Source organism: Cnephaeus nilssonii (genome assembly GCF_951640355.1).
Source record: "Cnephaeus nilssonii genome assembly, chromosome: 4".
Taxonomy (NCBI): Eukaryota; Metazoa; Chordata; class Mammalia; order Chiroptera; family Vespertilionidae; genus Cnephaeus; species Cnephaeus nilssonii.
In genome coordinates, this window is record NC_137075.1 from 38,112,537 (window position 1) to 38,140,042 (window position 27,506).

At 43.0% G+C, this 27,506-nt stretch overlaps 1 protein-coding gene across 2 annotated transcripts in view; it reads right to left on the reverse strand.

Moving 5' to 3' along the window:
• Window positions 1-1,159: 1,159 nt before the first annotated feature.
• SCG5 (secretogranin V) overlaps window positions 1,160-27,506 on the reverse strand; it is a 56,190-nt gene continuing 29,843 nt past the window's right edge. Inside the window, exons 3-6 of one of the 2 annotated variants that reach the window (XM_079767948.1) lie at window positions 17,691-17,840; window positions 12,775-12,884; window positions 5,911-5,964; window positions 1,160-1,415 (exon numbers count right to left, since the gene is read on the reverse strand). In XM_079767948.1, the coding sequence (XP_079624074.1) occupies window positions 1,320-1,415; window positions 5,911-5,964; window positions 12,775-12,884; window positions 17,691-17,840 (410 nt within the window). In that variant the 3' untranslated portion in view covers window positions 1,160-1,319. Of the gene's footprint in view, window positions 1,416-5,910; window positions 5,965-12,774; window positions 12,888-17,690; window positions 17,841-27,506 lie in introns of both variants that reach the window. The other variant, XM_079767947.1, reaches the window with a different exon arrangement.

Sequence of the window (27,506 nt, forward strand, 5' to 3'; positions counted from 1 at the left end):
AGCTGTGGGTGGTGGAGACACTGCTTGTAGAAACTCTTGGGAAAATGCCTCCTGCTATGAAAAAGCTGCCAATACCTTTCTTGATTTTTATAAGCCCCAATAACAGACTCACATGTTAACTAAATACGGTCAAGCTATTTCTATTAGACAAGGCCCTGACATAAATGTGCACTTATTAAAATTAAATCAAGGATGATCTTTCTCGCTGAGTGCTTCCTCCCTTTTATAGACAAGGAAATTGAGGCCAATGCTACCAAAGCCTGAAATTGTTGTCTGCATTAGAGTGAGGAGCTGTAAAAGGCAGGGAAACCATCTCCCCAGTGAACTGATCCCTGCCAGCCGACCACTGAATTGCTTTTCTGCCCCGGGAGAGCTCGGCTGGGAGGAAAGTGCACACCTCTTCACAAACAGGCAGCACAGGCTCCAGCACCAGAGTGGAGCTGGCCAATGTACTCAGTGCCCCTGGAGACATGTCGAGACCAAAATGGTATGATCTGCTGCCCGAGGGTCTCAGCAGTGTCAGACTGTGTCGCTGATGTACCCCCAGAGCCCAACCCTGTGCCGGGCACATGACAAAAACTCAGTATTTACTTAATAAACAAAATAAGTCAAAATCAGAAGACCTTAGTCATTAGCCTGTCTGTGCCACTTTCAGCTTTCTGTGGAAGCTCTGAGTCTCAGTCCCACCATCTGTAAAATGGGGATAATAATGCAGCCGCATTTGCTTCACAGTATTATTGTTAAGATCGGATAAATTCATATTCATGAGTTTGTCCTAGTAAGCAAAGACATTGTTTTTATAATGCTCTAAATTAAAAAAAAAAAATTCCTATGCCAACGCTTGCACACAACACACATTTATTAAGATGCAGCCAAGTGAGATGTGTCGGGCCCTCCTCCGAGTACAGCCTTCTTTATTGGTGTGTAACAATGCCCACGGGCTGGGTGAGCGACATCATCAAAACCAAATGCCAGCTTTTTACAGACTTGGCCCAAACAGGGTAGCCAAAGCACCATTCCAAACGGCAAGAAGTCTGACATTCCATTCACAGTCCTGCTTTTCATTGTGATTGACATACACACTTGCATTTTAATGCTCATTTCAGATCCTCATAAAAAAAAAAAAAAGCTTGTATTTGAATTTAGCAGAAAGCGGAGCTATCAGTGAAGGACAATGCAATAGCAAGGTAAAGCTGCTTTTCATCCACACTGGACTAAATTATAAGCATTTCGCCATTCACGGGGGCTCTAATAACATGTGCACATAAGCAATACCGAGGCCGGATGGCTGGTGTGGGTGTCCACCCAGCATCTTCACTTTACTCTGGGTCCTTATCCTCATCTGGAAAATGGGGGACCGACTTCTTTGCAACAACGTTGTCCAGTCTCTGTCCTTGTAGATATGGGTTGACACTCTGAAAAAAACAAATATATGGCTTGGTATTATACCTGAACATCGATACAGACACCTCACAAAATAGGTGAATGAGATTATCTCTGGTCTATTGGGTTAACTATAAGGTAACAAATAATTACTCCAGTGAACTAACCAACATCTCAGTGGGAGGAGAAACGTTGTCTGACAGATGTGTCTAATTGTGTCTTTCACACAGCTATAAAGCCCTTATTGGATGCATTATGTCCCCCTCCTTTTCTTGGCACAAAGATTTGGAATTAACCAGCAAATAGGCTCTCACTATTAACTTAGATACACAAGCCCATTATGAAAGAGAATTATTATTCTATGGCCTTAATAGGGGGAAGAGAGAATCTGAAATGCATTAAAGTATTTTACAAGATGAAGGTTCTAAAGATCACCAAGCAGGGCCAAGGTGAAATTCGATTTGCAGACTAGTAACAGATCATCCTATAATGTTGACTCTTCCATGCCAGCATTCTCCTAAAGAGGATTCAGCAGGGGCTCTGTAATCATTTCCGCCTTCCCTCAGTCAAATAGAAAAGCTGAAGAAAAAAAGGAGGAAGTCATGTGGAAGGCTCCATTATTTTTGACTCAAGACTCCATGGTCTGAAATCTCTTTTATCTGTTGGTATTCTGAATGAGTCAAGGTTTTTCCATTCCTTCTCTAATACATATTTTTTTGAGGTTTGGATTTGAATTAGTAATTGCAGCTTTACAACATAGCCTTTAGTAAGTAGAAAAAATTTCAAAAGTTGTGAAATATTGGTTATTGAAGTCACCTTCCAATAACTGAACAAAAATATTGGAAAGAAGCTATAGTTGCAAATGATCAGCAATCCCGCTGCATACGAAGTCCCCAGGGATGAATGGGCAGAGTTCACAGGTCTGCTGTGACTTTTGAAGGGTGAGAAGACATTCTCCAAAGAGAAGGATTGGGACTGAGCTTAGTATTTGTAAACGTCCTTCCACATTCCAATGGGTAATGAAGCATGCAAATCCCACTCACCCTGAAAAAATGCATCACAAACCAGCTGATAATTTAAAAATATGCAATGTCCTCAGAGATCTGAAAAGTGACATGTCACAAAAGATGCTAGGAAGGCATCTTTAAAATATTTAAAATAACTAACATCTTTTCTATAACAAGAAGGTTGTCAACTAGAATGGCCTAGCCCAGTGGTCGGCAAACTCATTAGTCAACAGAGCCAAATATCAACAGTACAACGATTGAAATTTCTTTTTAGAGCCAAATTTTTTAAACTTAAACGTCTTCTAACGCCACTTCTTCAAAAGAGACTCGCCCAGGCCGTGGTATTTTGTGGAAGAGCCACACTCAAGGGGCCAAAGAGCCGCATGTGGCTCGCGAGCCGCTGTTTGCCGACCACTGACCTAGCCTATCCCAAGGAATTATATCAGGATCTTTGGTAGGTGGAGCAAATGTGAACTGGAAAGGCATATTCATATCATAAATCTTGAGTGATTGTTAGTAATAATATTTATTCTGAAAATTCTACTACATTAAAAAAGGATAGTAGATTTTTGTGTTTAATCAACAGTGGAATACAAGGTTGATAGCTCTTTACTAGTAAATAAAACAAATAGTTAACCTTAAATATTAGCAAGACTAGAGGCCTGGTGCATGAAAATTCATGCACTGGAGCGGGGGGGGGTCCCTCAGCCCAGCCTGCCCCCTCTCACAGTCTGGATGCCCTCAGGGGCAGGAGGTGACCTGGCGATCAGGGTAAGCCCAAGCCTCAGCCAGCCCTGGTTACCTGAGCCTTGGGTGGCCCTGAGCAGCTGGGCAGCTGCCATCCAAGGCTTGCCTGCACCTCGGGCTGGCCCTGGGCAGCTGAGGGACTCCAGAGGCAGGCGTGCAGAGCAGCCGGGCCTGCCTGAGGGTGGGCCTGGCCTTGCTGCATGCCTGCTGCCCCAGTGGGGCTAAGGGGACTGGGCACCACCATCTTGTGGCTGTGGGTGCCTCCATCTTTGAGGGTGGGGCAATCAATTAGCATATTCCCTCCTTATTGGCTGTGGATGCCGCCATCTTTGAGGGTGGTACAGTCAATTAGCATATTCCCTCCTTATTGGCTCTGGATGCTGCCATCTTTTAGGGCGGGGCAGTCAATTAGCATATTCCCTCCTTATTGGCTGTAGGTGCCGCCATCTTTGCAACGGCGTGAGGGTCAATTAGCATATTCCCTCTTTATTAGATAGGATACATCTTCAGAGTTAAAAAATTTGCTAAGTCATTTAAAGGTGAATTAACCTTTTATTCATGAAGCAAGTAGGAATTCAATTGAAAATTAGCAAGTATGGAACGTTTCATAAAACCACCTGGGGCTCCATTGTAACTTTGGGGAGAATCCTCTCGGTGAGGGAGTTTTATGGGAGATAGTCCTTCAGACCAGACCCAGAACATGGCAAAGATTGGAGGGGAGGGGAAGTAAATTAATGAAGAAGTAAAAGGAGCAATCAGTTGAACTTTGTTGATGAATGCTTAACTATTAGCATTGAATCCTAACTTAAGAGTAATTATAATAATGATACTTGGTTTTAATTATCCTTTGGAGAACTTAAGACACTTATAGATTTATCTTCAGCTTTGGGTGAGAGACTAGCCAGGTTACAAAGTGAGCATTATTCAGTTACACAACTGAAGAACCATTGGGATTGAATCCCTACTTTCCATGTCCTCTGGAAACCCACAGCAAATACTGAGCTTCATTTGAGAAAGTCTTAATTTTTCCCAAAAGGAAGCCCCTAATTTCTATTGATTCATGCACTTGAGGTGGTAAAGTCTTCAGTCAAGATGGGAACACCATCTGAGGCATGATGACAGGGGAGGCAAGTTCTATTTCCCAACAGTCCTGAGAGGCTCACGGTTTATGGCATGAGCTTGGGTCTTTGTAGATGCCTGAGAATAGAAAGAACTTGATACCTCTGGGTCACAGCAACCCATATTTTCACAAATTCTAAGCCTTTCCTATGAGGAGGAAGTTGAGGCCAAAGTAAAACCTTTATAATATGTGTCCTAGCCAGAATTCTGATTTTGATAATCCTGGTCTCATCACTGAACCTAAATCGTGACCCACAGTCATTACTCAAGTCAGGGCAGAAAGAATGGTGAGCCAGGAAATAGAGATAATTAAAGCTAAAGGCTAAGTTATTCATTTTGGGCCCATGATTGGTCTTATTTGGAAATGTCCTTGTTGTGCCATGGAGAGATATTCAAGCTATTTTGCTGGTAAATTATGTGTATTCTGAGCTGGAATAGAATTTCTTGATGTTCTCTCAAGCCCACATAACACCCTTCAGACCCTTCCTGCCACCATCTGCCACTGGACACTGTAATCATCTGAGAAAAACCCCTAATAACTCTTAAACTCTCCCAAAGATCTGTTTCCAGAAATCAAAACTGCATCTAGCATAGAAAATTGGCCATGGGATTTCTGTGTTTTGTCAGGTGGCATAGGGGTTTGGAAATCTCTGTTGCAGGGTCCTGAGAATTAATGCTGAGTTAAAAACCCCATTTCCCCACCCCCTAAGCACTCTGACTGGACTCGGCAAAACTCTCAGCATAGCCGCCGTGACCACTGTCCAGAGTCCCAAATTTCACCAGGATCCCAGCACTTACTATTCTAAATAATCAGTCAGTGGCCTTGGGTACATGGTTTGCTTTGTATATTTTAACAAAGTCGGTTACTCTCTGGCAGCACTTTGCTATGTAATACTAGGATTTTAACTTTCTCTCGTGCTGATCAGAGAATGGTGGCAGGTGGCCGGGCATTTCTGTGTAGGAAGGTTCCAGTGGATTAGCTGAATGGACAATGGCCACTGATTAAATCACGGTGCCATCAAATTCGTGAGAAACCCAAAGCAAATTCAACCACTTTACACGAGGCAACACCATAGTGGCTCAGTAGGACGCATCCAGACCAAAGTCCCACCCTGGCAGCCCTGGGATGGTTGGCAGATTCAGAGGTCAGCAAACCAATATAATCGATCTAGTTGGTGATTACATCAATCCGGATAGGCCAAGAAAAAAGGTATGTGGGAAGAATGAGGTTTGTTCTTCCCATCTTTTGTCCCCACATTCCTTCAGCATTGTTGCCTGGAGCATGCCTTTCATCACTTCCTTGTCCCTGTCTGGTGCATTTATGTAACTGATGCAGGTATGTGAACCATCTCCCGGTGGCCTACAGACCCTCTGAGGAAAGACACATCCTCACGTACACCCAGGCAAGTTTCCTGTGAACAATGGAGGGGATGGAATCACCACAAAACCTGGCTGTGCACTAAAAACCATGCACGAATGCTTGAGAAAGCCATCCCAGAAACCAAGGCGGACTTTGTGGGCGTGGCCTGGTCACACGGACCCTGCTCTGCCCTCCCAGGACTGCTCCATCCCAACAACTGAAGGTTACAGCTTGTTAATGCCCCACTCAGAAATCTCCGGGCATCCCAGCCACCACCAGCCCGCTGTGCATTACCCTCCGCTTTCGTCTCTGTCCTGCCTTCATCTTCTCATATAGGAGCTTCTTGTTCTAGAGTGGGAAGAAGAGACAACAAATACATGGATCAGATTTGGTGAGCCTCTATTTTAAAAGCAACACTTGGTGTGTCCCCTGGATATTTGCATACCATCTTTTGGAAACAAAACTAGATGAAAAAAAAAATGAAAAAAAAAAACTAGATGAAAGGAATGTCGCATCAGAAAGCTAGACCACGAGGGGGACGCTGGTGGTTGTGTGGCTCTGGATAAAGGTCTCTACAATGCCCCGAGGCACCTCCCTGTCATCAACATCCCATAAACGGGAAAATACGGCACTCGAACACCCAAGCGCGTTGGAAACCCATCTCCTCACTGTGAACAGCCTTTGTTCAAAACAAACAATGTTGTGTCACTTTACTTTTGGGTCTAACTCCCTTTTTATGAGCTGTACACATAAACTGTTCTCTAGAGCGGTGCCCGCCCATGAATAACAATCCTCTAGGTAAATAAATGGAACTCTGCCTTCTGCAGCCTTTCCTCCCGTGGCTTTAGTCTGTGCACCCAGTCAAGACAATCGGAAAACCATTTGGTCTATAACAATTTTAATAGAGTGAGCCTTTTAAAAACTGCCAAAAAAAACTTCTTGGCAGAAGGAAAGTTATGTTGCGGGGGGTGCGGGGGAGGGGAACGGGATCTGTTACCACAGTTTGTATAAGTGTTTCCACATATTGCTGTATTTCAAACACACAGGGGCTGAAATGAGCTCTAGAATATCGGACACGTGCTCAACAGATTTCCCTTCTGTCGGGATCACAAAAGACAGACACGTAACCTGGAGGCACAAGGGGAGGAGGGAAGCTGGGGGGCTTTACTTGTGGGTTTTGGGGTGTTTTTTTTAAATCAGAAGGGAACTAAGGTATAAAAATGGTGATTCATCGTACTCTAAATAAAATACCCTGACATTGATTTTTTTTTTTTTAAGGAGATGACAGAGTTTTGGTAAGGAACAAGTTTATACAGCACTTGTATCCTCGGAACTGTCTGGAAAGAAAGAATTTTTTTATGGTGGATTTGGAAATGAAAATGACACATGCCAAGAATGAGCTTCGTAATTTTCATGTTCATTAAAATCTACCTCATCCGCAATTTACAATGCGTATTTCTTGCCCAACCTCAACTATGCAGGGAGGCCGCACCAGGGAGGGAGGGACCCCTCGCTGCCAAAGGCCATCCTGGCCATGGCCTCCATCTCATGCTCCCTTGGGGACTGATGAGTTTAATATCAGATGCAGTCTTGCCGTTTGCGACAGCATGGATGGACCTAGAGGGGATTGTGCTAAAGGAAATAAATCAGGCAAAGAAAGACTAATACCATATGACTTCACACATATGTGGAATATGAAAAAAAACTAAAATCAACAAATCATAAGCAAACTCATGGAGGCAAACAGCTGATTGGTGGGACCAGAGGGAAAGGGGGGGTGGAGGGAGGGCAAATGGGTAAAGGGGGTCAAATGTACGGTGATGGATGGAAATTAGACTCTTGGTGGTGAGCACACTATAGGGTATACAATATTGAATTATAATGTTATATACCTGAAACTTATATCATGTTATAAACCAATGTTACCTCAACTTAAAATATACATATACATATACATATACATACACATATACTTATACATATACATACACATATACATATACATATGTATATATGGAGGAAGGTGGAACATGGTCATTTACTGGAGTAATGAGTAATATTGCTGTAAGGCTGTTGACCGGCGTGGCCTTTCTGGGATGTAACAATTCCTGATGCACAGAGAATATCCTGGGAGTTTGTGCCTGAGCTGGGGAAGGGGGCTGGGGAGAAGGGGTGAGGATAGGAGCTTCTTCATGTGCACTTCCGTGTGCAGCTGCCTGAGCAGGGGAGGGACTGTGCAGGGGCCTGAGAGCTGGTGCCATCATACAAAATGGCCAATCAGTGTGGAGGAGCTCCACGGGGCCATGAGAGCCCTCATTCAAAAGGAAGTGCAAAAGGCTGGCAAGTCTTCCTCTCAGAGATGGTCCCTGTGTTTCCCTAAGGACTAGGGTTAGGGTTAGCAGGATGGTGCTGTCCCACCTCTGCATGAAAGTGCTGGGGCGCTGCAATCAGCCCTGCTTTGTATGGATTCAAGGGCAGGGACTGGCAGGTATCGTGTGGGTAGCAGAAGTCTAAGAAGAAACCAGCCCCCTTTCCTGACACCCATTCCTTGTTGGTGGGTGGGGAGGGGCAAGTGGAGAGCCTGCTTCCCATGTGAGTAGCAGGTTCGAGTTCATAAAAAGGGCTTTCCATTGTGCCATCAAGATTTTGGACAACTGCCCAGATGTGGGTTTCAAATTCCATTCCTAAATGGAACCAGGGAGGCTTCTTGAAGGAATGTCTGTTTCCAGGGCTAGCGCAGGGAAAGCACAAGGATGAATGAATTTGGACTATCTAATTGGGCCAGAAAGTTAGGAAATGCTCAAAAAGAAAATGATGGGACATGTCAAAAGAAAGAAAAACCAGCATACAGAGACTCCCACTGGCTAAATCTAGGACAGTCTGTACACCAAAGTAAATAATGGGCATCAAATATTTAATATTGATATTAAATATACACAATTTTAAGTAAATAAACAAATCAAGGAAAACTCTTGCTTAGAGTAGAATGCCAACCAATAAATGCATAAAAATAATAGAGTAAGAAAATCACCATTAAAATTACCATAGTTATCACTGATTTTGGTGAGGGTCATTAATGGGTACTAAAATTGTTGGTTAAAAGTTTAATGGAGACAGAATATTTACACAGTCCCAAAGTATCCTTCCACAGGTTAATTATTAATTTCAAAAGGGAAACTGGTGATCTTACACTGGAGAAAGCTGGCAGACACTACTTTAACCAGGTTAGCACCAGTTCTGAGACCAATGGGTGTCACGTGCTTCTTGGCATAAAACACTAAAATACAAAGGCATAACTCCAGTTTGATCACATGGGAAATGCAACGAACACCAACTGAAGAACTTTCGATTCTTCAGACATTGCTGAGGTTATGAAAGGCAGAGAGGGTCCTTGCCTCTCATTTCTCCCTCGGCTCAGGCTCTGGCCATCATCAGCTGCTTCCGTGTAAGGAAGAGCCCCTAGTTGTCCATGCTGCCAATGAAAAGATGTGATAAGCACTTGGAAAGGAAAAATATTTGCTGTCAAGACAATTTTTTCCTGAGTAACACTCTGTGATTAATGTGTGAAGAAGGGGAGTGACTGGCATCTATAGCAGCCTGCCTTTGGTCATAGCCGCTCAATGTTGTGGGTACACTCACTGTCTGAAAGGCTACCAATCCTAGATAGGACTTGATAGGATCATGCACAGGACACATTCTGAGCGGTGAGCCAAGGAAAAGGTAAGGGACTTATCCAATTTTTAAAGAACTCCTGGAGTCAGTTTGGTTCGAATCCCAGCTCTGCCAATCATCAGCTCTGTGGTATTAGGCAGCCTATTCCAACCCCCTAAGCCTGTATTTTCTCATCTGTAAAATGAGAGTAATAGGAATGGGCAGCTTGAATGAGATAATTCAGTAAAATATTTAATATAGTGTCTGGTATATAATATGTGCTCAATAAATATTACTATCTATTTGTGTATTACAAAAGACAATTACCATTCATCTTTGTATTCCAATCACCTAACACAGGCCTGGAAGGCATATGATGTACATTTCATAAATGTGTCTTGATGCATTAACAAAGATAAAAATGCAGGAAACAAGACAGACACTGATATTTATATGTGAATCACTGCTAAAGACCCAGCTCGGCTCCAGCTAATGTCAAAAATAGAGAAACATTATTAGCAAATAAGGAATCAGGGTCTTGCATGCAGTTTCATGTAAAAGATAATTATTTTGTTAACTTGAAGGATTGTCAAGCTTAAGACACGCTTGAGGCCATCATTCTATACATTCACTAGGAAGCTTGTAGACCCCAGTTTAGAAAAGCAAGACATACTCAATTCACACTTCCATGTGAAGATCAAACAAACCATACTTTACTGCTAGGTGGTAATGAGAAATTAAATGAAGAAAACTTAAGTTTAAACAAACACATAATTATAGCTGATAAAAGGTTTGTAAACATTGCTCCATGGTCACTGATCGGTAATAGTACTTCCCTTTTCATTTAGTACTAACTTGTTTGCTTGAGCTCTGATGGAGACAGAGACTAGGCATGACTGAGAAAACAAGTTGGTATTTAGAGAAGGATGCAAAGAGGATGAAGGATGGTGGTTGGCCTCTTACTGGAGCACTGAGAGTGAGTGGAACTTGGTGAGAGAACTCTAAAGGTTTTTAAGAGGCAAGGAAAGTTGGCAAGAGAGAAGTTTCCATTTCTCCCACTTCCCCAGTTGGGATCTCTGCTCTCAGTCAGACTTCTCTCAGTCTCCCCCTGGCTTCCTTTTTCTCTTTTCCAGCCTGCCAGTTATGCAGGCTACCTTCTCACCTTACACCTCAATGCCACCCTTTTTAGCAACTTGGACTTCCTCAATGGGTATTGTACAATTGGCAATGAGTCCTCAGTCCTGGATCTTCCTCTACCCTTATCTTCCACCTTTCCTAGTAACTGTACCCAGTGCTCATGGCAGAACTAGAGTATTTTACTGAATGAGATAATTCAGTAAAATATTTAACATAGTGTCTGAACAATGCTAGGTTGTGTTCATTTTATTTTCATGCAGCTCTTCTCAACCAGAAGACTATCAGCTCTATGAAGGCCAATACCATGTCTTGATGACTATTGCATATTGAGCACCCAGCACGGTGCCTGGAATGAAGCAGGCGTAATATCTTCCACTTAATCTTTGTTGAAGCTGCCCTGGCTTCTGTTTGGCAATACTTTTGCCCATCTCCTGTGATCCTCTGTGATCTTCTACTCTCTCCCTCCCTCTCTCTGTTCCCTTCTTTCCTTCCCACCTCCCTCTCTTCTTTCCTCCTTTCTTTTTAAGATTCCCTCAGAGGGAAAGTTCATACCATCCACTTCATATAAGCCTGACCTATCTCATCTTTCCTCCTCATGCTATATTTATGCCACATACCAATGTTAGTCAGGTCCCCGGCCTCCTTAGAAATGTCTTAGAGCCTCATCGTGTTGGTGACTTTCACTTGAATTCACTATGATCACAGCCACAGCTTTCAGAGCTGGAATTACTTCCTTTATTTCCTAGCTTTAATCCCTTCTGCCACCAGGATAAGTTCCTTTATAGAAGCTTTTCATGAGTCCAGTCTCCTATTTAAGAACCTATAGATGTTTGCCAATTTAATTCAACATATTCAAACTCTCCTAGTAGGCTTCAGCATGGCTCCCCATGCCAAGTCTCCCTAACAAAACTGCTTATGAAAAAGAAGAGAAATAAAATGATGCATATTGCAAGAAGCAAGATCAACTTAGGAGGTATTATTGATTTGTTGTTTTAAGACAGGAAATGTGTGCATTTGAAGGTTGCATGTTGAATCAACTCACTGCAATGTTAAAGCAAGATGATGAAAACGGTTAACGAGCGGGAACATCTTTCTTTAAAACGGTGTAAGAGGAAGGGAGCGCGTTTAGTCCTGAGACTACAAAATTCCTAGTGAAGTCGAAGCAAGGTCAGCTGCCAGTAATGAGCTGAGAAGGGATTGATAGCTTTAGAAGGGCTTAGGAAGTTAGGAATATCTGCTCATTCACTCATTCCACAGATGTATTGACTACCTACTGATATGTGAACTAACACTCCCTAGTATTTTTCCACTTTTCTCACATGGCTTCAGCATCCAACTACATGGGCCCAACCACAGGGACACAGATACATCCCCATTCAACTGGGATCTCACTTGGCCCATTGTTCCAGCCTGCCTTCACCATCTTGAATCCCAACTGCCACTTAGTGCAAGCCCTTCCAACTTTGTGTCATCCTTTGAGAATCTGATAATCACACCTTCTATATTTTTTAAATTAGAAACATTTATTAAAATGTGAACATGCAGGATGCCTCGTGAAATCTCTCTCCCTGTTAACGTGGACCCTTTAACAAGCTCCCTTTTGGGGACGTTCTCTTGCCTGGGCTATGTCTCCCCACTGCTCCCAATAGGACTTCGTGAAAGATCTCATCAAATACTTTGCTGAAGTCCAAACGCACCACACTCACTTCATTTCCCTCATCGAGCTGGCAAGTAAGTGAATAATGCTGGCAAGTAGAATACAATTAGTTTGACAAAACTTGTTTTTAGCAAACCTGTGCCAAATGGTCATGCTTTCTCTTTCCAAGTGCTTATAAACAATTTCCTTAACTGGCAATTATAGATCCTTGCCTGGTATTGACAGCAAGCTCACGGCTGCAGATTTTTTTTTTCTTTCCTTAACTCGGAATTACATACATCTGTTTCTAAGCTTCTGGCATCATTTTTCCTTAGTTCTGCAGAGGTCATTATTCTACTCTAGAGATAAAATTTGCTTATTTTCTCAGTATCCTTTTTTAAAAACAATCATATATTATTGCCTATCAGAGCTGCATGAAACACTGGTGACACTTCAGGATGTATGAGGAGGCAGACTGTGGGGTGGACCGCAGTGGAAGCTCTGCAGCCTATAGCTAATAAGATGGGTTCAGGTCATAAAATCTTCAGATTGGCTGGAATATTGTGGCCTAGAGTGTGGTTTGGACTAGAACTACTTAAAGTCCCTCTCAACCAGAGATTTCTGAAAAATCAGCCACTGAACAATTTTTCTTCTCTCTCCACACCCATATTGCTCATCTCTACCATCAGTACTTTCAGAGTATAAAACCCACTAGTAACTAAGATTGGACTTACCCACTTGCCCAAGCCTGGGTAGTCATGTTCGGGATCATACAGGTGCTGGTGCAACTGGAATTCTTGACTGAACTCCGCTGTGTCGGGGGTGTGTTCTAGACATCCATCATCTACTGCAAACAGCAAAGGGCTTGAGGAACGGCCAAGGCATTTATCATTATTCCAAAAGAGTTCATTTATTAAAAACAACCAGACACCCAAAGGTCAGACTGTATTCACATCAGTCACTCAAAGTCACTTTTCCTCTGGGATTTGTTCATCCCAAATGCTCGTACCTGTGGCTGAGACTGTTTGGCTGCCCACCAAACCCACTTTCCCTTTCCCCTCTGCACACAGCCAATTTTCCAGCCGTGCTTTGCAATAGGGCGGTGCTGTAGGCCTGAGTTTGGGCCAATGGGACGTGGGCAGAAATGATATATTCCATCTCCAGGCCTAGCCCATCCAAACCTCCTATATAGCCCCACTCCTTGTCCCATGCCCGCGTCATTGTTCTGCTTTATACAATCAGGGCAACTATGTGGGATTTAATGAACAAACTGAACTAACAAGCAAAATAGACGCAGACTCATAGATAGAGAGCAGGCAGACAGCTTGGGTGGGGGGGCAGGTGTCGGGGGTGGTGGAGGGATAGAGCAAAAAAGAGAGAAAGAACTCATGGACATGGACTACAGTGTGGTGATTGCGGTGGGAAGAGGGGTGGGTGGAGGTGGAAGGGGGATAGGTAGAATAAATGTGATGGAAAAACAAAAAGGAAAGATGACAGTTGTTGCTGAACCTCCCACCCCACCACACCCTCACCACCTCTGGCAGGACTTCACAGGAGTGAGAAATAAACTCCTATTGTGTTAAGACACTATCTGCTTTATCTGTTATAACAGCAAGTATTTCCTTAACTAATACACTTCCCTTCCACATGACTCACTCTGTTTTCCCTTGGGTGAGCTCTTTAGCAACACTTCCAGCTCTTGGAGAACATACATGATACAAGAACAACAATCACTAGGCAGTACCTGCGGTTGTGAGTTATGGGGGTAATGGGGTAAACTTTGAAGTAAGACAGAGCAGAGGTTGGGGTTCAAATCCTGGCTCATAAGTGACAGGTTTAGTTCCTTAGACAAGTTAACTTAGTCTCTCTAAGTCCATTTACTCATCTGTGAGATGGGAGTAATCACGTACGTACCTTACAGGCTGCTATGAGAAATAGAGATGGTGGTACACAGAGCATTTGGCACATACTAGGTTTGCTCTTTGTTTTAATTCCTTCCCCACCACCTCGCTTTAAGTGATGATTTATACTATGATTGCTCTTTGAAATAAAGCATGTCTTCCATTCCAACCCAAGAAAGGTTATCCCTCTTTGCTGCTGCTATTACCTATACCCTGTCATTACTAGAAACCATGCTTTGAAAATAAGTCTTTCTTTTTTCTGTCTCTAATGTGCTACAGAAAACGGTTTAAATAGGGGGCAGGGGATGGATTGTGAATTTTGTGTAGGGCTAGGGCAGTGGTCGGCAAACTCATTAGTCAACAGAGCCAAATATCAACAGTACAACGATTGAAATTTCTTTTGAGAGCCCAATTTTTTAAACTTAAACTTCTTCTAATGCCACTTCTTCAAAATAGACTCGCCCAGGCCATGGTATTTTGTGGAAGAGTCACACTCAAGGGGCCAAAGAGCCGCATGTGGCTTGCGAGCCGCAGTTTGCCAACCATGGGGCTAGGGGAAAAAGAGTCCCTTTGCACAGGGATAATGAACCAGCAAAGGCAATGGTAGTCTAGTCCCCTGAGACTGCTCTGACACCTTCCGGCAGCTTTAGGCTCCAGTCTCTCAGCTCTTAGCAGCATCAGCTCTGGTGGAAGTCAAGCACCTAAACAAATCCCTAATCTGGCTCTATTGTGGCTCCCCACTTTTCACAGAACTATTTATCTAATTTCTTCATCTAGAGCAATTAACACACAGGGAAGGGAGAGCAAATAAAGAGAATTCTGGCCGTCTGCATAAGGCAGCTTTGCAACCTGTTCATAATTGTTTCGCCAGTGCCTCGGAGGGCCCAGACTGAGAGAAAAGATGAAGCCCTGTCCTGGGAACCAAATGTGTCTTGGGCCTGATAATGTGCCCTGGAATTCACATCCTATCCCTGAGGATGGGCTCTCTGGGTTCTGCTGCTCTGTCCAAGGTGAGGGGGGGCTTGCTTCAGAGGAGAGCATGGCACGGGAGGGGAAGACAGTTTTATTCTTGGGCTGCTCAATGGTGTGGTGTCACGATTCTCAGTGAGGCATATCTCAAGCAACTTCTTACAAATAATGTCCACATCTACAAGTGATTTCCTTTTTAGAATGTAAATTGTGGTAGAACAAAGACCAAGAAACAGAAAGATAACAAAGGAAATGGCAAATAAATTGTGACAAGAAAGGGTCTGGGAGTTGGGTTTTTATCCAACTCTATCAGCCCACCTAATTGCTATTCTCAGAGCTCCTGCGTGCTTCATTGCATAGGTCTGTATCTTTCTTTTGTCAGGATAACCTACATTGCATGTTTTTAAAGGCGCTATGTCTTCATTTTCACAGTGAAGAGCCTGAGGCCCTGGGAAGAAATGAGACCACTGTAGTGAACACTAGAACTCAGATCTCTTGGCTCTAAGTCCGCTTCTCTTTCCATCGTCCTAAAATAGTAGTTTTCAAACTGAGTATGCACCAGAATCACATGGAAGGCAGGTTAAAACACAGATCCTTGGGTCCTACCTCCGAGTTTCTGATCCAATAGGTCTGAAGTAAGGCTTAAAGTTTTCATTCCTTGCAGACTGGTGCAGCCACTATGGAAAGCAGTATGGAGTTTCCTCAAAAAATTAAATATGGAACTGCCATTTGACCCAGTGATCCCACTTCTAGGAATATATCCTAAGAAACCCGAAACACCAATCAGAAAGAATGTGTGTACCTCTATGTTCATAGCAGCACAATTTACAATAGCTATGATCTGGAAACAGCCTACATGCCCATTAGTAGATGAGTGGATAGAAAAGCTGTGGTACGTTTATTCCATGGAATACTATGCAGCAGTAAAAAAGAGAGAGCTCTTACCCTTTGAAACAGCATGGAGAGACCCGGAGAGGATCATGCTAAGTGAAATAAGTCAGTCAGAGAAAATCAAGTATCACATGATCTCACTCCTATGTGGAATCTAACAAAATAAACAGATGAACAGAGTGGATCCAGAGACATGGAAGCATGGAACAGAGTGCGGAATCTCAGAGTGAAGGCAGGGGAGGGTGCGTGGGAGGGAGGTAATCAACCAAAGACCTTGTATGCATATATGCATGGCACATGGACATAGACAATAGAGTGGTGAAGGCCTGGGTCAGGGGGCAGGGGAGGGTTGAAGGGGGTTAATGGGGGAAAAAAGGGGACATATGTAATACTTTCTACAATAAAGAATTATTTTTTTTAAAAAGTTTGCATTCCTAATAAGTTTCCAGGTAATGCTGATGCTCAGGTCCTGGAACCACACCTGAAGAACCACTGCACTGTCCACTTAACCAAATCCCTGTGGGGACTGTTGATCTTCAAACTCTAAACTGCTCTCTCTTCCTACCCTCCAAAGCCCAACCAGCAAGTAAAATGCAGCAGGAGCCAGCGTCCCCACTTCTGGGCCACATCCAACTGCTTTGGTTGCTTCATCCCAGGATGGAGGCTCCGTGCCCATGAAAAACAGAGACCTCACCCTAAATGAAAAGGGGTGTATCTTTCAGAGACAGAGTCTTCCAGACAAAACTTGCATTGTGTTTAAGAAAAGCTGAGGGGCCAACGCTGACACAATTTTCAAACCAAGGCAATTTGTCATAGTGGTTGAGTGCAGGGTACTGAATCAGGTAGACCTGGGTTTGAGTCTTGGCTCAGCTACTTGCTACATAGATAGTGTTGGGCATGTTACTCTCTAAGCTTCAGTTTCCATGCATATAAAGTAAGGATAATAGGTACCAACTACTCTTATTAGGCTTGGAGAAAAAGACTACTTCGGGGCTAAAAGTTAGCACAAGCCCAAGGAGAGAGATGCATTACTTACTAGTGGCCAAGCTAATTACAATCAGGATGCCACTTAATGATCCTTACCCTGTGCTAGGCGCTATGCCAAGTGTTTCACATGAATAATTTCATTTAATTCTCACAACAACCCCCATTTTGCAAATGAGGAAACTAAAGTGCAATGTGGTTAATTAACTTGTTCAAGGTCACATATTTTGACCTTGGGTTTGAATTCGGGTAGTCCAAGTCTAGAGCCACTTGTTCTAACCATCAAAGTAAGCTGCTCAAAGCCCAGCATAAGTGTAGCTCATTCACCAGTCATTCTCTTTGGCGTCAGGAAATAGGAATGTGGGAAGAACATACAAGTAGCAAGGAAATTTTCAATTTTCTTCATTAGCCAACTTCTTATCTTACTGGACCCCCTCCCTCTCATTCCACCTCCTGGCCACTAAGGAAACATTTCAGGGTGGATTCTAACTAATTGAGATGTAGTTGGAATGTCAATGGTCAAGAGAAGTAAGGAAAACAAATGGCATGGGCAATCCACGAACCAAGTAGCCAGTTCCAAAGACACTAAACATGGGCAGCCGTTACGTCATAGAAGGGAGGGGGGCATTCTCCATGCAGAAAAGAGCCTCAGTTTCCATTTCCAAAGAGGGAGAGACAGAATGTAAAGCCCTGGCAAGGAAGTCCTATGTGGGTGTATCTGAATGCCAGAACTCACCAAGAAACGTATTCTAGAATAAAATTTCCTTTCCAATCCACTTACAAGTGCATGAGGGCTCATTGGACTAGAAACGCCATTTCTCACAATATTTGTAGCTGATCTTAGAATTTTTTATTTCCTCCCAAAGCCACTGCCATACGTGGGAAGCAAAGAACATGTCCATTACCTGTTTTTCCAACAGGACAAGGATTTGGAGGGTCAGGGTAGCCCTGATCCTCACTGAAGTCCTTGGGAATGTTGTCACCAGTCAACTCTGCCACAATGTTTGGGATGTTGCCAAAAGGACCCAAGTGCTGCAGACCTTCATGAGCTCCACCTGCCGGGGAATCAGAAGCAGTTCATTTCAGTGCAATTACATTAACTTAACGAATATTTAATCAGGCATGCCATACATTCAATGCTCTGAGCTCTGTGCTGGGGAGAGAAAAAGAACCAAGCAATTCCTGCCTCTGGTAAAATTTTTAAAATTTAGTTGTAGAAACAGACACATACTATACATATATCTTTTCTACACAAAGTGCATTATATACATTCTAGAATAGAAATGTCAACACAGCATCATGGAAGCATAGAAAAGGGGGAGTTTCATTTCACTGATGTGATGGGGAGGGCTTCTTGGACCAGTCGGAACTTGAGCAGCACTGACTCAGGTGGGTAGGGCTTTGGAAGCTGGGCGTGGAGCTTGTGGTCTGGGTGAGGGAAGGTGGGGGAAGAGAAAGGTGAGAACAGACTGAATGACAACCCATAACCAAAAAGGGTAGGTAAAAAAAAAAAAAAAAAAAAAAAAAAGTCACTGCCATTCTAGATCAGCCACTTCACATTCAGTATATTTACTTTAATCATCTCTCCTCTGCATATCTTTTTATACATAAATGTTTATTCATTTTTTACTTAATATTAAAACACAAGTGTCTTCCCGTGTGGCTGCAGTCTCTACTCCCATCATTATGAATGGCTATGCAGCTTTCTATCCAGTGGCTCTACCACAGCATATCAATCATTCCCCTATGTGGGACATTTAGTGTTTCCCAATTTACTCTTAGGCAGTTCATTTTTTCCATGTTTTGGATTAATCTTCCTCAGTATTGATTTCCACAAGTCAAAATACTAGGTCAAAAGCTATAAAGACTTTTATGGCTCCTTATGTTATACTAGAGGCCCAGTGCACCACATTCGTGCACTGGGGGGGGAGGGGTCCCTCAGCCTGGCCTGCACTTCTCGCAGTGCAGGACCCCAGGGAGCGGGCCTAAGCCGGCAGACGGACATCCTCCCGAGGGGTCCTTAGCCTTGCCGCAGAGAGGATCCCGCCACCGCCAATGTGCTCCCCAGCTGTGAGCTTGGCTTCTGGCTGAGAGGTGCTCCCACTGTGGGAGCACACTGACCACCGGGGGCAGCTCCTGCATTGAGCGTCTGCCCCCTGCTGGTCAGTGCACATCATAGAGACCGGTCTTTCCACCATTCGGTCTATTTGCATATTAACCTTTTATTATATAGGATTGCCAAACTGCTCTCCCAAAAAAGAGGTACAAATGTTTGGAGACCTTGAAGATCTCTTTTATATTACCCTTTTCAGGTAGTGTTTTTATTATAATGATTCTGAAGGTAATAGTGGGTTAACAAATTCTTTTTATTTGAGAAGAACATTGATTTGCATGCACTGGTTTCAACCCCAGCAATATCAAATAATTGGGAAATAAGTCTTGTAAAAAAAAAAAAAGGAGGTACAATTTATAAAGTATCTTCAACAAAATATGATACTATCACTTCTACAGCATCCTTATCAGCACTGGGTTTTATATAAATAATTTTTATGTTTTCTTTGTTAATTTAAAAGGCTCTGAGAAAAAAATACTTTTTATTTGTAATGTCTTTGATTACTGGGTCAGTCAAATAACTTTCCATGTGCTTATTACTAGTTTTCATTTCTTTTTTATGAGTTGTCTGTTCATGCCCTTGGAACTTCAGTATTTCTAATATAAATGTGTATGACCATTTTACATAATAAAGATATCAGGCCATTGGATGTCACATTTTCTGCAAAGATTTTCCCATATTGTCTGACTTTGAATTCTGGATATTATGGTACTATTTCCTTAACGTAAAGTTTTTAATATTTATGGAGTCAGATTTGTTGCTGTTATTCCCCTTTGTGATTTCTTGCCATCCTTCTAAACTTACAAAATCACTATCCTTTCAGAACTACTACCAACATTTGGATGTTTCTTTCAGCTTTTCTATTTTTAAAGTTAATTCTTTTGTCCACATGCTCTTGTTTTAGTGCATGTTAAATACCTAACCAATAATCCCACCAGAATTTAAGTAATTCTGTCCTTCCCCACTTAGTTCAACAAATACTTACATGCTCCATACATAGCAAAATCTGCTCTGAGCACCAATCACAGCAGTAAATAAGCACAATGTACATTGTATAACCTGCTTTACTTGTAAGTATAAATTCTTTTCTTGTACCCTTAATCCTATCTAATAAAGAGGGAATATGCTAATTGGCCATCACACCCTCACAAAGATGGCAGTGCCCATAGCCACTAAGGGAGGAATATGCTAATTGACTGTCACACTCTCAAAGATGGCGGCTCCCACAGCCACAAGATGGTGGCAACCCAGTCTCCTCAGCCCAGCCTGGGCAGCAGGCACTCGGCACAGCCGGGCCCACCCCCAGGCAGGTCTGGCTGCTCCACACGCCTGCCTCCAGAGTCCCCCAGTCTCCTCAGCCCCCCAGCTGCCATGGGCCAGCCTGAGGCACAGGCAACCAGGGCCGATAGAGGCTTGCGCTGTGGCAGTGGCAGCAGCAGAGGTGTGATGGGGGTGTTGCCTTCCCCTGATCACCAGGTCGCCTCCCACCCCTGAGGGCTCCCAGACTGTGAGGGGGACAGGCCAGGCTGAGGGACCTCCCCCTCTCCAGCGCATGAATTTTCATGTACCGGGACTCTAGTATAATATAAGGCACAGGAACCTTACTCTTCCAGCGCAGAGCAGGTCATTTCTTGGAATGAATTTCTATTTATGAACTTTAGTGCGGCACAGAGGCCCCACACTCCCAACCCCCTTATTGCACAATCACCCTTTACATAGACCTGTACACAAAGGACCAAATAAAAATCAAAAGGGGTGTCTGAAAGTAGAATCCAAATCAGGCTACAATAGCTCCACTTGGCCTCCACGAGAAGGATGGTCTTACCAATCTGTCATATTATTTAATTCTAGCAGCTGGATGAGGCTCCCTCCTCTCCAGATGAGCCCAAGCACTGCCCAGCTGTGCCTTCTGACACTTGCTCTTCTTTCTTATTTCTTTCTTTATTCCTTTCTTTCTTCCTTTCCTCTTTCTTTTTCCTTTTTTGGCTGAACCAGCTCCACTTTATTTATTTAGTTACTTTTTAATATTTTTATTGATTTCAGAGAGAAAGGGAGGAGAGAGAGATAGAAACGTCAGTGATGAGAGAGAATCGGCTGCCTCCTGCACGCCCTCTACTGGGGATCAAGTCCGCAACCCTGGCCTGTGCCCTTGACAGGAATAGAACCTGGGACCCTTCAGTCCGCAGGCCGGTGCTCTGTCCACTGAGCCAAACAAGCTAGGGCCAGCTCCACTTTAGATTGACATATGTTTTTCTTCAGAAAGGTTAATGATTTAATAGGATCATGGCTAGATCTTAGTATCCTGTAAATTTTATTATCTCTCTGAAGTGACTTTGTGTCACTCTGTCTTAATTTATTATGTTTTATTAAAGTTCATCCTTTAAAGGATAATCTTACCTCCTTTAATTACAAATTCCTCTAGCCCCAAATATAGACAGCACCATGTGGTGTTTTTATTTACATTTACATTGTATTATATCTCATTGCTTTGTGATGAGAGAGAGTAGCCTGCAGATTTTCTGCATTTAAAAAAAAAGTATTATTTTTGTAAATTTTTCATGTGAATATTTAAAATATGATGGATTTTTACAGAGTCCATAAATGTCTAAATATAGTCAATTATTCAATTATATTCTTTTACACCCTTACTTACATTTTATCTGTTTAAATTATCATAATCTTATGATTGTATGTCAAAATCTACCAATAGCTACCAATAAGTATCTACCAGCCTATAGTTATCTACCAATAAGTGTCTGTCAATCTCTTTTATTTCATACTTTTTTCACTTTAGCATTTTAACATTATGCTAGTCAACATGGTCCAGAGTATAAATTTTCATTTAAGTTGTCACTAATTGACAGTTGAGTAAAAATTGACAACTTATATTGTGTTTCATATTTCTTCTATTAGCATTGCACTCTCAGTGTTTGGTAAATCCTTGATGGTCCTTTTATTTTTCACCTTTCTGATGGTTTGTCAGATTCATACTGTGGTGGCTGCCTTCAGAGATAGTCTGTTGATTTGTAGTTATTATCCCACATTAACCCAGGACCTGCAAAAGGTTGGACAGACAGATCAGTACACCTGGTATTGATTTATTTGAAGCCTTGTACAATCTTGGCAATATAGCCACCACTGTGCTTGCCATCGGGCAGGCTCCCCGGTGTGTCAATACATGTCTCAACTTTTGAAAGCACCCTAGCCTTAAGTGCCAGGAATTATCCAACTTGGCTCAAAGGAGAATGCATGTCTTAATGCCCCATTAGTAATTAATGAAGGAAGCAAACACAGTTTCCTTTATGGAAGGCCTGCCAAGGCTCTGTTTACCTCTGTGCACCAGTGCCATTAAAATGAATGCAGCACTTGTTAGGAGGCAACAGATGTTTAGCACCAGGTAAATACACTATAACACAGGCTCTTTAAAAACTACAGTTTATGACATCGAATCAAGAAACCCTCACTGAGGTAGGAACTATGGGAGACATGTAGAAGCAACAGATGCTATCTATCCTTCACTCTCCAGGACCTTGAATTTTATAGACAAGAAAAGCAACCATGTACATAAAATAATTTGGTAATTATAACGAGTTGATAAGTTCATTATCAATTATATATCAGAAAATTATATAGTTGAGTATGCAACCAAATGCTAGTTGGCTGATTCATTATATTGTTTAGATTTGCTGATCTATTACATCTGCAGCCAAGTCAACCAAAATGTTATGATGCTATGGATGGCATGCATTCTATCTGTCCCAGTCTCAACCAAACACATATCTTTAAATAATTACCTTTTCTGTTAGTCTAAAGCCAGTGGTCGGCAAACTCATTAGTCAACAGAGCCAAATATCAACAGTACAACGATTGAAATTTCTTTTGAGAGCCAAATTTTTTAAACTTAAACTTCTTCTAATGCCACTTCTTCAAAATAGACTCACCCAGGCCGTGGTATTTTGTGGAAGAGCCACACTCAAGGGGCCAAAGAGCCGCATGTGGCTCGCGAGCCGCGGTTTGCCAACCACTGGTATAGACTATAAATGATGTAGAAATTCAGGAAACAAGGATCCTGTCAGGGAACCCATGAAGAGGTGACATGAATTGAATCGGGACAGACAGGATCTATGCTTACAGGTGGCAAAGGAAAAACCACACTGAGGGCCCAGGGGTGGGTGTGGGCATGAAACGTCTGAACATCAGTGCCGAGCACTGCTGGGGACGAGAGGAGCTGCACAGGAGGAGAAAAGGCCAAGGCCAAGCCGAAAAGTATGAATTTATATACTGATAAACATCAACCAAAGCTCTCTGGGCAAGAGAGCGATGTGTAGAACATTAATTTAGCAATAAATTAGTTTAAAGTCCTTGTTCCCATCTAGGGGTGCACATCAGAATCACTTGCAGAGTTTTGTTTTGTTTTGTTTTTAAACCCCTATAAGCCTGCTCAAAACCAATGTATCCAAGTGTTCTTCTGAAGACCGCTTATGCAAAGGGATGTTGGAGGAAAGTTAGGAAAACCTACCATAAGGCTATTGCTGAAACTCAGGGACAAAGAGACAAGGACTGGGGTTAGGGTGGTCACAACCTGAATAGAAATATTAGAGATTTCAAACTGCACAAGGGAGAAATGAGTTAAGCGTCCCTGAGGTCTCAAGGTTTAGAGACCCTCTGATTTGGGAAAATAATTCCATTGGTAAAGATAGGATCTTTCACTACATCTTTAAAATTATGTCAGAGTTAATTAATTCTACCCTGTGATGATGCATTATCTGTTTCCATCATAGCCATGGCACCCCACAAATGTCTCCAGAATAAACAGAAAATATTTAAATCTTGCCAAATAACTTTTAAGCCCAGTTTTGTTTATATAAATTTGCTTCATTTAATAAAATTGGTACCAGGCAGCTGTTTATTTCTAAGCTCTAGATATCAAATTATTGATGGGTTTTCTTTGCATTGTTTTTGGCGATAAAGTGTAAATCAGCTTTCATATTCAGAGGCAATGCAGGGCTGGGAGGAGGAAGAAAGGGAAGGAGATCTGAGTTGGTCTGATGTGGGTCAGGGCTCTTAAATCTCCTTCTTGGCCTGCATTGGGACACTTCCTAGAAATCTACTGAGGCTCTTTTCCACATCTTGGAAAACAGCTTCCAGCCCTTTTCTATGTTGCCATGCTGCTTTGTGCCTAGATTCTTACTCCTCTGCATGGTGATCCAGGTGGATGGTTGAGCTTGGTTTCAGTTGGCTGTCTGGTCAACCTCTGCTCCACGTATTCCTACTCATGGACTTTTTAGATCTCCACCTGGTAGCTCCCAGCAAGACTCCTATGGACTACCAACTGGGGTTCAGTACTTCCAATACTACCTTGTTCAGAAAGGGGCACTGCCTTTTTAATTAAAAATTCCTTTCAGTTTCAAATCCATTTTCCTACCTTAGTGACTCTGAAGATCAGTTGCCAGTATATAATAAATGCAAATAGGAAATTGAATACATACTGATGCCCCAAATTTTGCCATTTTGTTGTATTGGTTGGGTTTTTTAGCTGTTTGGTTGTAGAATAAATCTCTGATGTCATTTGACCCCCCCTAAATGTACTGCATAAAAAACAAAATCTGAGTGAACTGAGGTTTCCAATTAAAGTAATATCTCACTTATTTCTTCACTGGAGAAGATGATTTTTCATAAAGTATCCAGATCACTGACACATCCTCTGAAACATCAATATTCATTTATTTAACCACATTAAAGGACATTTTTCACTATGAATTTTAGGCAAATAAGCAGTGGCTTTGGAATATGACCTTTCCTCTTCTTAATAGTGCTGTAGCAGTGTGTTCTCACTGAGCATTAAACTGCATTCAGTGGCACAACGACATTAAATAGTCCAGGCTGCTATGGCTTTTAAAGTTTGCTGTCTCTTCCTCCCTTATAAGTTATTAATGCTAACCATCCCAAGTCCTTTGCATAGTGAAATACAGTCCATAAATGAATAAACTGAGAGTGGGCTTAGGCCCTGCAAGTCAAGTCTTCTAATTTACTTTACCACACACATGAATCACAATGCAGATTCTGAGTGAACAGTTGAGGGGTGGGGCTTGAGGATCTGCAAGTCTAACAAGCTCCCAGGTGATGCTAATGCTGCTGGTTCACAAACTACTTTCAGTAGCAAAGGGCTGGAAAACTAGAGAGCCAGATTTCCTCATATTATATATAAGAATAGAGGCCCGGTGCAAGAAATTCATGCACGAGGGGGGGTGTCCCTCAGCCCAGCCTGCACCCTCTCCAATCTGGGACCCCTCGAAGGATGTCTGACTGCCCATTTAGGCCCAATCCCACTGGGCCTAAATGGGCAGTCAGACATCCCTCTCACAATCCAGGACTGCTGGCTCCCCAGCATGATCAATGCCTAACTGCTCCCCTGCTGGCCTGATTGCCCCTAACTGCCCTCCCCTGACAGCCTGGTCACCCCTCACTGCCCTCCCCTGCCGGCCTGGTCACCCCCAACTGCCCTCCCCTGCCAGCCTGGTCCCCCCAACTGCCCTCCCCTGCAGGCCCGGTCACCCTTAACTGCCCTCACTTGCTAGCCTGGTCACCCCCAACTGCCCTCCTCTGCCAGCCTGGTCACCCCTAACTGTCATCCCCTGCCGGCCTGGTCACCCCAAACTGCCCTCCCCTGCAGACCTGGTCACCCCTAACTGCCCTCCCCTGCCAGCCTGGTTGCCCCTAACTGCCCTCCCTTGCTAGCCTGGTCGCCCCTAACTGCTCTCCCCTGCAGGCCTGGTCACTCCTAACTGCCCTCCCCTGCAGGTCTGGTGGCCCCCAACTGTTCTCCCTTGCAGGCCTGATCCCTCCCAACTGCCCTCCCCTGCTGGCCATCTTGTGGCAGCCATCTTGTGTCTATATGGGGGTGGCCATCTTTGATCACATGGGGGCGGCCATCTTATGTGTTGGAGTGACAGTCAATTTGCATATTACCTCTTTATTAGATAGGATTAAATTAGCTCTGAGAGAGACCTTGCAGTGACCCTCTTGGTTCATAGAGTCTGTGACATCCAGTGTGGCTGCTGAAAGGCTTTTTAAAACCACCTTACACCTGTTAGAATGCCCATTATCAACAAGAGAAATAATAATATATGTTGGAGAGGTTGTGGGGAAAAAGAAAACCTCATTCACTGTTATTGGGAATGAAAACTGGTATAGCCACTGTGGAAAACAGAATGGAAATTTCTCAAAAAATTAAGAATAGAATTACCATTTACCCAGCAACTCCTCTTCTGAGTATCTAACCCCAAAATATGAAAACATTTATTTGAAATTATATATGCAACCCTATGTTCATTACAGCTTTATTCATGGTGGCCAAGATATGGAAACAACCAAAGTGTTCTTCAACAGAGGATTGTATAAAGAAGATATGGTACATATACACAATGCAATACTACTCAGTCCCAAGAAAGGAAGAAATAGTACCATTTGCAACAACATGGATGGATCTTGAGAATATCATGCTAAGCGAAATAAGCCAGACAGAAAACGTCAAGAACCATATGATTTCATGCACATGTGGGATATAAAACTGGAAGCAACAAATGAACAAACCAGATAAACAAAAACTCATAAACACAGACAACAGTGTAGTGGTTACCAGAGGGAAGAGGGGTGGAGAGGAAGCAGGAATGGATAAAGGGGGTCAAATATATGGTGACAGAGAAATTTGACTTTTGGTCGTAAACACAAAGCAATATACAGATAATGTATCATATAAGTGTACACTTGAAATCTATATAATTTTATTAACTAATATCATCCCAATTAAGTAAATAAATCAATAGCTGATGCATAAAGAAAAACAATATCACTGAGGTATCAGATAAGGAAACTGTAGCTAAGTCAAAGTTCTTTTGTTTAAGGTTTACTCTAATTAAAGAGGCACTTCATCATTTCACAAGAAAAGGCTCCCACTACAATCACCCTGTCTCATTCAAACCAATTCCGTGGGACCTGGAGGTAAACACCTCCCTCAGGAAGCCGATCTCTCACAGCACAAATGATGTTATTTACAATAATGCAAGAGCCCCTCCTGGATGGGGCTGGTGGAGACGGTTTTGATAGAAAGTTGGTCGGAAAGAAAGACAATAAATGGTGCCCACACCACTTCCCTCCTTTTTGTAATATGGTTTCCAAAGTTTCAAAGTACTTTTATAGCCTTATTAAAAATGTTTTAATGAGGTCAGTAGGACAAGAATTACCACTCACGGTTATAAGTGGAAAGTGAGTGCTGGGATTGAGTTACTTGCCCAAAGCCACTCAGGAACCTGGTGAGACTGGGGATCCCGGCGCTGTTTCCCTCCACAGTGGTACCCAGAGAGCCCACGGGTGGCGTGAAGGCCATCCTTAGCCTCTCCAATGGGTTTCCACCTTCCGGTGATTAGATTAGCTCTAGCTCTGGAGCGATCGTTGGTAGAATGACCTGTCAGAGTAACGGGCTCCTCATATTTTCTAGCTCACTCAGGATCTAGAATGTCTGTGACCTGGGGGTGGGCCAACACCCACTCAGGCCAGGCACCAGAGGGATGGACATGACACGGAGATAGGGAGCTAGCCGTGGTTCTCA